This window comes from Carassius auratus, chromosome 41 (assembly GCF_003368295.1).
Source record: "Carassius auratus strain Wakin chromosome 41, ASM336829v1, whole genome shotgun sequence".
Classification (NCBI taxonomy): Eukaryota; Metazoa; Chordata; class Actinopteri; order Cypriniformes; family Cyprinidae; genus Carassius; species Carassius auratus.
This window is the reverse complement of record NC_039283.1, coordinates 5,656,915-5,669,440: the sequence shown is the minus strand read 5'-3', so window position 1 is coordinate 5,669,440 and position 12,526 is coordinate 5,656,915. Positions and strand designations below refer to the sequence as shown.

General features: G+C 35.9%; 1 protein-coding gene across 1 annotated transcript; it reads right to left on the bottom strand.

Moving 5' to 3' along the window:
- Positions 1-287: 287 nt before the first annotated feature.
- Positions 288-11,918, bottom strand: LOC113059904 (39S ribosomal protein L13, mitochondrial-like). Its single transcript, XM_026228570.1, has 7 exons — positions 11,827-11,918; positions 11,433-11,556; positions 9,588-9,681; positions 9,259-9,319; positions 6,941-7,027; positions 6,374-6,495; positions 288-448 (listed from the first exon to the last, which is right to left on the bottom strand). Exons 1-7 carry the CDS (start codon positions 11,851-11,853, stop codon positions 424-426), a joined length of 540 nt encoding a protein of 179 aa, XP_026084355.1. The 5' UTR covers positions 11,854-11,918; the 3' UTR covers positions 288-423.
- Between the last annotated feature and the right edge of the window lie 608 nt (positions 11,919-12,526).

Genomic DNA, 12,526 nt, shown 5'->3' with positions numbered 1-12,526 from the left:
GATAATTTATTTACATCAAACCAGCGTTTTAATTTAATCATTTCATTTGCTATTGCATTCAAAAGCTGCTGTAAGTTATCCCCTGAACAAAAAAAATTTGTATCATCAGCAAACAAGATAAATTGTAATATATCTGATACTCTACAAATATCATTAATATACATTATGAAGAGTTTGGGGCCAAGGACCGATCCCTGAGGTACTCCACAAGTTATATCGATACATACTATGTATTGATATACATATGTATACATATATTGAGCTTAAATATCAAACATAAACAAAAGTTGACAAACGCACCATTTCTTTTTATTATTTGAGACATAATTTAATTCACTTTAACAACATAAAAAAAGATAAACATTTCCAAGTCCTATAACTCCTGGTCAGAGATGCAAGATGTGGGAAACTGCTGTATGACGGTCATTTCATCCTGAAGTCTTCTGGCCTGTGAACACACAACAGACAGAAAAGTGAAGTCGGTGTTCAAGTGCACGACTGTGGCATCATAAGATTGAAATAGTTGCTAAAGACCATCTGAACGAAACAGGAACTTAAACCTTCCGGTCTGAATTGAACAAATTGTATTTAACATTATCACAGTCAACTGGGGCTAAGCAATTTTGTAAAGATATTCGGTGCGCAGGTGCTCCTCTGACTTTGAACCTGGAAGCAAGAAAAATTAATCAGTGAATATAGTGATTTGTTTCCACCGGTATTAAATTTTAATTAAAAAGTCCCCCCACTTAGATTACTATACCCTTAATGTATGCATAAAAAATCCAAATATTGTGCTCACTTGATGTAAGAGCAATTTCAGAATGTCAGCAGAGAGGCACTGCATAATTTGACATGACATCCCATAGTGCTTCCTTTCATTTATATGACAATTAAAATGTCAGTGCTATTGTTACAGTGGTTTAGAAACTGTATAAAAAAATAAATAAAAAAAATCTAAGATTAAAATATTAATAATTATACTACGGCTGAAAACTTTGGGGTCATTAATACTTTTTATTCAGAAAGGACACATTTAACAGAAGTTTTACTGTTTTGAATGCTGAAAATAATGCCATCTGGTACTGAGGAAATTTCATCTCAAGGTTAAAAAGGCAACATCCTTTCACTGTCCAGTCAGAGACGGACCCAAAGAGGGCCAGAGGGGTCAGGGGCCCCCAGAGTAACGACAGTGACCCACATTAAGGGTCTCACTCAGAGACACAGCCATCGTCATGTCAGCAGTGTCACCTTGTCACCATTACAAGTGCTGCGTCGGGATGGCATCTGATCACTGCTGATACTACCACGTTCAACACTGAAGGGCATCTCACGGTTTGAATCATAATGAGGAAATATGTCTGTGAATTTAGGCTATATATAACTTCAGATATTTTAGAAACAGATACCATCTGGTACTTTCAGACTCTACTAGCCTGCCAGCCTTCAGTTCGAACATGATGTTAAAAGTTTGTGTTAACGTGTTTATTTGCCGTTTTCATGTCCTTACACCCGTTTACATAAGTGGTTATCACAGGACATTTCACTGAGAACTGCATTTAAAAATTAAACGCTGCATTAAAATTAATTACAAAAAAATAAAGTAAATCCTAAAATGAAATAATATGTTCTATAAATAATGTTGTTCTGTACTGTGGATTCAAACAAGGTCCTGATTGAGTTAAATACATTGTAAATGTCACCTACTGGTGTTTTCGATGACTGCAGGCATCCTGTGTCTGTAACAATGTGGTGTATTTTCTTTTTTAAAGTCTACTATAGACGCAAGATAGTAACCAATCAGGTTTTTGACCATTATGGTGAAATATATACAACTTCCCAACCTTGAATAGATCAGCTGAGATCAATTTGTTTCCCGCTGAACTTATTGTATCGTGTTTGATTGAAAGTCCTTGTAATTAATGTAAACTAGCCATTACCATGCCACCTACCAATTCAGCACTTAAATCATTTCCGAGAGTGCAACAATAATGGAAGCTTTCATTAATTTCAGACAATGCCTCACTGTTGACTGAACTCTATAGACCAAGAAGCCAATTGCATGCTGGGAGCCAAATTTCTCATTAGAGCAACTCTATTACAAGAGAATGAAAACAAGTGGATGTACATTTCCTGAAGGAAATACTGGTACTTACAAGGCAGCAAAAGAATCAAGTTTACCATTTTAGGCGATAACTAGTTAGACTTTAGTTCTGTGTAAATGAAAAGCCAATGTTGCATACAGTAATCAATGCTCTTAAATAATTAAATTATGCCATGTCTTGCACATCAGGGCCATGTTTTAAGATGCCTGTGTCGAGTAAAAAAGGTTACATTTTTAAATACGTATCAGGACACTGGCTTCTTTTTAAATCAAGGCCAAAGTATACTTTGTTTTATGTGTACGCTTACTGTTTGTGTACAGCTGAATGCATAGCCTTTCATATTAGTATACTTAATTTGCTAAATATGGATTTGTATGGCATGAACATGTTGAATGCTACCAAAACAAACAAATAAAAATTATATTTTAATACAGTACTATCATAATACCACCAATGTTTAAACCAAGGATGAGGGCTATTACAATAATGATAACTATAAATGTAATATTCACTAATTCTATGAGAGCAGGTTAATCCACAACAATCAGAAGCCAGAATCACAGATCACAGTCCACCCTGCTTTAAAGAGCTCAAGCATATAAAGCGCAAGACGAGATAAATGCACGCACACGTATGATAAAGATCTTTACAATTGTCGTTATTGGAGTGAACGACATTTACAAGCACTTAAAATAATAACCACATCATGCCACTTAAATCAAATGGCTGAGTCATGGTCATCATTTTGGGAGCGGTGCATTTTATTCCGACATTAATTTTTTTAAGCTATGCATATTGCTCTATAATCATAAGGCACAGTGTATGAAGAGAGAGAGAGAGAGAGAGAGAGATGCATGAGGGGTGAAATAAGGTTAAACTCTCCGATATCTTGGCACAGAAGGGAAGAGCTGCGGTTCAGCTACATTAAGTAAAGCAATGCCTCTGAAAATCTTCGAGCCTAGGGACACATCAAACTCCTGGCCAGTTAATGCCCTATAAATGCTGAAGGAAGTCAAATTTACAATCTTTTTAAATTTCATATTTACAACAGCTGTGGTTAGACTGTTGAGGAAAAAAGATGTTTTGACTCACCAACTTATCCGCCAATCAAATGTTACCAAACAAGCATCATGCTGCTTTACTCCAGTTTAATTACAGGAGCTCTGGTCGTCTCATTATCACACTGTCGTCTCCTTCCTGCTGATCTGTTTTAATTACACGCTCCATGTGGCTTCTCAAGAGGAATCGGCTTGTGTGAAATAATACAATGGAGACAACAAACAGAAGCAGCCATATAGGCATAAACAGACACAGTTGGTTGCCTCAGTGTTTGTTTGAGAGGAATATGACCTCTGGGCGCCACACAGCGACCCCACACTAACCCACACACAAAGATCAACCACATGTACTTTTGATGTAGAACCTCGGGACTGGAGCAGGATCAACACCAACAAAACACCAAAATCTTTTTAAGAAAAATACTGTATATTCAATGGCACCAGAACACTGCTACTGAATTTACAGCACAACAGAGCATTGACTGAGTTGGTTCTTTTTAGTGAAACACAAATCAGATAAAGCGACTAAAGTACCGTATTTTTTCGGACTAGAAGTCGCACCTGAGTATAAGTCGCATCAGTCCAAAAATACGTCATGATGAGGAAAAAAACAAAGTGCCCTCTCGTGGCTGTAGACGGTAATGTTTTCTCTTGGTTCATGTCTCTTGGTTCATTTTTCTCGGTTCATGTCAAATTAATTTTGATAAATAAGTCGCAGGACCAGCCAAACTATGAAAAAAAGTGTGACTTATAGTCCGGAAAATACGGTAGTCTGATTTCTGAATGATTGATTCAGATTAGTTTGGTCAATACAGTGAATAAAAAGCACATAAACCAACTACTGCATAGCAATTTCTCAACAATGCTTTTCTTACGGAGTCAATACTTTTAAATGAATCAAAAGTGAATAAAGGAACCAGACTAACGGATTCTCATGAACTTGATTTTCACTTGAAGACTTCATTCATTATTAAGAACAATACATCTTCTAATGTGGTTTGGAGTACTGATTCACAGAGCCTGGAGACACGAGCAAAATATTACTGGAAATGACATGAAGGCAAAGTATATATTTAACAGATTCAAGATCTATAGAGGCCTACATCTACCATAGTGTTTTTTAAAGCATTTTTCGGTTAGCTATTGCTTAAACCAAGGCAAAATAGCTGCTTTGATGGTTAGTGGTCTTCATTCATGCCAAAAACACAACTGCAGACACAGCTGCTACAGAAATATCAAATAATGTGCTTAAATGAACTAAATGACTGTTATTTAACACAGAGGTTATGTAAAGTTGAACGTTTTATTGTCACTCATCCGTTTACAGGTTAAAATAACTAAGTAGAGTAATAGCACTCTGCCTTGCCTTAGTGAACAACACTGTACATTTCCAGTGTACACCTTTTGGCACAACAAACTGCCTTTGAAATGCTGTTCCCTTTATATCCAACAGAGGAAGAGTGTACTGTCACTTGCTTTCCAGCATTCAGTGATTTAATACTAAAGTGATATCAAACCTACAGGATATGAGAGAGGGTAAATCTCCTTGAGCTGAAGCGAGACACAGCAGCACCTTCTGACTCTTTTTATACCTCCCGCAGTGAGACTGAGGTCTCTAAATCCCAATATCTTCTACAGCACCTACAAAGCCATTTGATTTCATACCTTGAGATTCATCTGAGATTGATCAGTCACCTGTGCCATGCACATAAAGGTTCAATAAAGGCCACAGGAAGAGCAATGTCCTTATCAGTCATGCATTATCATTTGGAAAACAAATACAAACCATGATGGGATGCTTAGAATTGATTTTTTTTTTTTTTGGTGGTGGGATGAGAAATAAAGTGCTCCTATGCCACAACTTTGGTCTATTAAGTCCAGATGTAATATGGGCCAGGGGGAGAAGTTCTGTGCCAATGAAATACTCAGGATGGGAAACTTTATTGCGGGACAATCTGCACAGATGTAAAGGGTTTATGAGGCGTTTAACAGCAGCACAGCAGCGCTAACAATCTCAAGTGATATCAAATTCTTTGGACGATCTCATGTGTGCTGCCAAACAAGGCAGAAAAGTATGGCATGTACTGCAATGTCATACACAGCACTTGACCTCTAAAACTGCTTATTTTCATGTGTACATGTAACGTAGAGGGTACTTCATGCCTTTTTTAAGACTTTGTGTAGACCTGGCAGTGTATATATTTAAATTATATATATATATATATATATATATATATATATATATATATATATATATATATATATATATATATATATATATGTTTTTTAAAATCTCTTATGCTCAACAAGGCTGCATTTATCTGATCCAAAATGCAGTAAAACGGAAATATTGTGAAATATTACTACAATTTACAATAACTGTTTTATATTGTAATATATCTTAAAATGTAATGTACTTCTGTGATGGCAAAGCTGATTCTTATCCAGTTTTCAATATCACATAATCCTTTATTTATCATTCCAACATTATGATTAGGTGCTCAACTTGCATTTCTTTTTTTAATTTCAATATTGAAAACATAACACCACTTCACAATTGGGTGATTCTTTGACGAATCAAATGAACAACCCTAAATTTGTTCTAGAAACCTTTTGTACCATAAATGTCTTTAATGTCACTGTACTGAAGAATACAATGCATCCTTGCTGAATAAAATAATTAATTTCTTGTAAATAATTGTACGGAACCCAAACTTTTGAATGGTAATGAATATATAATTAAGTTTTAATCATATTTCCTTATAATAGATATCCAGAATAATACTGGTGTCAATAAAGATTAACTTTAACAGTGTGGATTGGGCTGTGGTAATTTAAAATACATAAAGAAATAAACTGCCAGTCCACACTATTATCAGGAAAGTAGCTAAGCAACTGAAAAATTTGTGTGCAAAAAGTTTTCCGCCGTGACCTCACAGGCAGCGTATGATTGGCTGGCCTCCGAGCCAGTGACTCAGCTCTCATAAATCTGATTGGATGTCTGCAGTGTGGGGACCAGCAAAGCAGCCATCCAGAAAGGTGCAGGTTCACAGATGGATTATTAAACATCAGTTCTTTACTGCCCTCTCTCTCCCGTCAGCAGACCATCCTCAGCTATGCTCTAAATCTAACACAACACTGATTCATGCTCTTCAGACGCATGGAGGAAATACGGTAAAGCAGGAACAAAGGGGCTAAGGAAAAAAAACTCACGGGGTCCAGAGCCTGGGGAAAGCGTCCCGCTCCTCCTGCGTGTAATCGCTGAGCTTACGAGGAATCTCTCTGGGTTGAGGAAGCTCCTCTGTCAGGTTCCTCAGAATATCATCCGGAAGGAGCTGAAATGAAAAACAGGGATTTTTATTAATTAATAACATTCCTGTAGAAGTATGATCAGTTAGACAGACTGTCTAACCTTCCAATGGGGTTCTGTAACTCAGATACAAAACAATGGTATGGCAAAGTACTTAAAAAAATAATCACATCTGGCTTTAGAAATGTACTGCTTTCTTTGACATGACCAAACTTGAGGTGGTTTTACAACAACATTTACTTATCAAATGGATGAATGTGGTTTGAATATGACGTGATTGTGTATTACCACCATGTAATTCTTCTATTTCTGCAGCTGTGGTACTGTATTACGTAGCTTCTTAATCTGATACATCCCATCCTCCACTGATCCATTCATCAAACACACGGACACATTTCTACTTCCCAAACATGTCGAGCTTTGGCCAGCGCGTCAATGAACGTAAATCAGAGCATCAACCGAGAGCTTACATCATCTGGGAAGAGGTGAAGCCGTTGCATCATGGTCCTTCTGGTGAGGTTTTTTGGAAGCATCCCGTACACAGCCAGTTTAATGATCTGTGGAGTTTAAAAAAAAAAAAAACAGGCCAGAGATTTAGTCAGTGTCTCTCTAAAAGAAACTTGGCGGTTTCTACTTTTTCTGTTCTCAAAATAAATAAATTCTTAACAAATAAACAGAACACACATTACTGTACGAAAGTCTTCTATTTCTTTTTGTTGTGGATCAGCAGGAAATATCAGTTTACATTCCCAATCATACTTTTTGCCATTAATTGTAATAATCCAGTGAGATTTTTGTATGGACAAGGAGTTTTAAACGGTTTTAAATAAAAAGCTTGGTCACACCAAATGTTGATTTGATTTAGTTTATTGAAGTAGACTAAAAAATTAAATCTATTTATGACATTATTTTTTGAAAATGTCCTCACTTTACAACATTTGCCTATAACTTTTCATAGTACTCTAGCTTTGTGTAGTATTTCTACACAACCAAAAGTGAAAGCCAATCCCTCCCCTGTGAAATTTCGAATTCAAAAACATACAAAGCAAATGTGATCACTCCACTGAAAACTTAAATAATAAATATCAGTTCCTTAGCTTATGCCACAGCACATGAATACACAAGTGTCCATTTTTAACCCGTCATCCAACCAACCACAAAACACCAACCTATCCCCATCATTCTTTCACCAGGACATTAATCAGTGTTTTTTTTTCCTTCTCCCCTCCTCTGACTCGTAGATGTTTGATGGATGAAAGCTGTCTGAGGGCATGTTCTCTCTGCACAACTCTGTCACCTTCCTCTGATCATTATCCACAATTATCCCTGATACATTCCCCCTCGACTGGAATAACTCAGCCCAAGTCGAGCATTCATCTTGTTAATGACAGAGAATGAGTAGCAGGCTGGAGGGAGGCACAGGCTGAATTTGACTGGGCTTTTTCAGCGCCATGGCACAACACCTAGACATCCGTACTTCTTCAGTTGCGTCCCACTGACTATGGATGGAATCTGATGGTATGAAATGGTCAAGGTTACCTTACGGAAGTGAAAAACATCAGACAGAGATGGGATACACACTCTGCATCTCCCTATAAATTAAGGCTGTGCGATTAATCGATATCGAAATAAAATCGCGATTTGAGTGTGCGCGATTTCTAAATCACTTTATAGCACGATTTTCCACAGCCGAACGAGAGGAAAAACATGTTTCAACTTTTTGATAAAGCTCTCATTGGTTTTCTTTTGGAAATATGTTTCAAATTTATACTGAATGCATTTATGACTGTAAAGCATGCCTGTGTGTGTCAAAATCGTGGTTAAAATCGAAATCGCAAAATTTATCAAAAAATCGTGATAGTTTTTTTTTTTTTTTTTGTCCATATCGCACAGCCCCACTATAAATGAAGTGAAACGAAGAAAGAAACGGGTTAAAAGCTGGGTTTTGGATGGTGAGAACACTGGGTTAAGTACAGTGTGAAAAGCCTTAATGGGGTGCAATTTAAAGGGATAGTTGAACATTTTTTAATCTGTCACTATTTACTCACCCCCATGTTAATCTAAACCTGTATGAGTTTCTTTTTTCTGAGCACATAAGATTTTTTGAAGAATGTTAACCAAACGGTCGACAGCAGCCATTGACGTTTTATAGTATAATTTTTTTTTCATACTATTGAAGTCAATTGTTTGGTTACATACATCCTTCAAAACATCTTTCCAAACCTCATCCAGGTTCGGAACAACTTTGAGTAAATGATGACAGAATTTTCATCTCTTTAAGAAATATACTGGGGTCAAATAGGCACGGATGCATTTTCCACACTACAGTGGGGAAACATTATTTTTTAGATTACTTAAACTAATATAGTGGAATACGACACAACCACAAGCCAGACTTGAACTTTTATCACCTGCATGTGTCAGAAACATGCCATAACCACTGTGCCACAGCTCTGACAGATCTGACAGATAAGCTCTGAAAGAATGATGGAGAACTGGGCAATGTGGGGTCTGCGCTGCATTTATTATTCAAATGTGTGTCCTGCTGATTTTGAGGGAATATTTTGCTCTGCAACTTCCACTATCTGAAATTATTATTAATAAATGAAGTAATTTTTCACCTCCCTCCAATGTGCAAGGCAATTTGACTCAAATTATGAACAGGTCTGTACTAGCGGCAGGGTTGTGATTGACGTGGGGACATTGTTATTGTAGAAATCACTGCAAAATTGAATTTGTCACAGAGAAATGGCCAATTCAAAAGCCAAATTTACAGAAGGATACTCACGGCTGTTGGGTCCTTCTTGTGCATTTGGGCTGCGGTGAGCTGTTTGAATGATCCAGGGTAGCTGTGGGATGAAAAAATAGATCTTTAGTTTTTCACATCAGACTTATAAGTCACATTCTAAACATTTTGGAAAGCAGCTTATTGTTTCTATTACATGCACCATGCATGTTGTATATCGTGTGGTTCAGATCTCAGATTTCCTTTGGATTTTATGCTCTTTGTGAGCACACAGGAAAACACAGGCAAGAGGAGGGCATAAATGAAAGATTATATAAAGCATGTTCTCTGTCTTCGGTTGAGCTAGAATGTGGAAGGAGAGAGCTGTTTACCCAGTGTGAGACGAATACACTTTCTGTTCCCATTTATTTCCAGAGAAGGCGATGTGTCTGGTGTTCATGACCACCACATGATCTCCAATATCACCTGGGAACAAGACATGTATTTACGTACATGATGCATTTGCACATTCAGCTTGAACTCTTGACATTAGCCCCTGCTGAGGAAAAATGACTACCACAGTGGAATTTAATGGTGTCAAAAGTACTGGTTGTTTTCTCAAGCCAATACTTATGCTATATACTAATAAATGTATATAAAGTATCTATCTATCTATCTATCTATCTATCTATGTATCTATCACAAATTTAGTAGACCACCACCACCCAGTGTAAAGTCTGTGCCATAGGTGCCCTAAACTAACAGTCATGGTGATTATCAAAATGATTTTATGATGTTTCTGTAATGGTTAATCCACCTGTATGTGTAAGCTCTGTAGTCACAGTAGTGTTTCTAATGCTAAAATATAATTGTTGTTATCCATCATTTTTTTTAATTTACTGTTTTACAAGAAAGGCAGAAAAATAGTAAAACACTTTATTGTTATAATTTCTTTTTAAATTCAAATCCCCAGTTAGAGTCAATAAAGTCTCATACATTTTTTAAGCACTGTGCTTAACACATTTATTAGACCACCTGTCATTATAAAAGAGAATTTTTTTTTTTATAGGAATCAGTCAATTAACAATTTAACATGTTTAAAAAAAGAAAATAAAAATAAAAAATAGAAAAAAAGATGACAATATATTTCATTTTAATTCTTCATTTTTATGACTGTTTTCTTGAACGGTTACTTGGAAATAATATTAATCATCATCATCATTTTTAACAAATTTCTAATGAGATTTTTTTTGCATTCGAATGTGGATTTTTATTTGAAATTCGATGAATATTCGAAATTAAAAAAAAAAATTGACAGCCCTAATAAAAAAAAAAAAATGTGTTTTGTTTTTTATTGCAAAATGTATTATTAATGTATTTTATATTTTTTGTTGGGGAGGCATTAAAAAATAAAATATATTTTGTAATTAATAATAATATAATACAGTTGACAGGCAATAATTAAACATCCACTGCTCTTAATTAATTTCTTTATTCTTAATTCTGCATTTTTAATGACTAGGAATGACTTTTAATGACTTAATTTCTACAAATTGTTCACATCAATGTTATTAAAGATGAGGTGAAAAACAACATTTACACACTGGTCTAACAGAACAAAAGAAAAAATCCTAGCCAAAAATATCAGTTCCTTCAAACCCAGTAAATGAAAACATTCTGACTTTGCTGCCCGGCAGAATGACTGCACAGCTTGGGAATTTTTATCTCTTGGCCTGTTATGCTCATTCATCTATCAGAGAGTTGGTTTCATTAAAAACTCCCAGCGTGTCTGTGAGTGAGCCGCAGGCACATACAGTACAGCGAGCAGCTCCACACTAATGCATCAGCCTGTCAGAATCAGAAGTCATGACACCTGACAGCTCTAATTCCTGGTATGAATTTATAACAATAAATCCAGATCACAGCTTCAGAAAATAATTTTGCGACATGGTTATTCTGGCGATTGTCACACAGAAATCTTAAGCATACAAACAAAATATAATTAGCAATATCCCATTTACAATATCCAGAAAGGGAATACAATGGACTTAACATGCATTGGTTACATAGAAAAGCACAGTCAATGTTTTAAACAGTGGTCGTTTACTTCCATCTTGTGGTCATTCGGCTGTTACACATTCCCAGCAGGTTCAGATCAATGAATCCCTGTCATGCTCTACATGAGGTGAGAAATGAACAGAAAGGCGTTGGTTTGGTTCAGTAAAGGAGTTACTCACTCAGTGGATGGTAAATGGGTTTATGTTTCCCCTGAAGCCGCACGGAGCACACAGAGGCGATCTTTCCTGGAGGCTGCATCCGAGCGTCTATCAGGAGCCAGGATCTTGCGAAGCTCGCCCATTGCTTATGGGAAGAAAATAACAGAAGCTATTTATGCAAGCTGAATTTTTCAAGCTCATTTCTAAAGCTATTAAAATAGATTCATGCACATAAGTGAAATAATATACAGTACACACACATCTCTCAGTTATTTGACCGTAAACTTGTTAGCGCACAAACTCAATAAAAAGACCGCTCTTTCCTTACAAGAAGCACTGACAGCGTACGTGAGTATCTTAATAAATTACATTGGACCAGTATGACAGTAAGTCATAATAAACAACGTAACGTTACCTGGGCTGATCTCGAAAAACTAGACATTTTTAAACATCATTTGAATAATTTGACCTCAATGTGGCTGTAGTGGTACAGCAGCAATTTACTTCCCCCGGTCCAACAGAATGAAAATGTGGTTCCATATTCAATGGTTATAATTTTAATGCTTAAAGTCTATGTTACTTTGATGATGTACTTTAATAAACAATAAGTATACGATTATAATTATGTTTTAGTTCAACCCAGCTCCAAGTATTGTTATTTATAAACTGTATTTTTTTTTTTTTAGGTAGGGCGTATTGGATATTGAGAGTGAGGATGTATTGGTTTTATTGCATGGGTTTGTTTGATTTTGTGCTTGTTTAAGGGCAATTCTTAGACTATGGGCACTTTCATGTCCTTTGAACATATTTTATAAAAAACATTTAATTTTGAAAAATTCACACTTTCATAGTTAAATTTACAATGAAAGTACTTTAGGAACTTTTTACCAGTAGTCTATAATTATTTTTTTCACCTTTTTAAACATCATTATACATGCAAATATTGCTGTTTTGTGCTTGTCCCACGCCCAGACTTCTGATCTTCAATAATGAAAAAGAAGTGTAAAAAAATGATTCATCCATTTTTTTTTTAAAAAATATGATTGAATAAAGTATCAGTAAAGGAATCAAAACATAATTGGGGATTTTAAGGTCAGACAACTATTAATGTGATT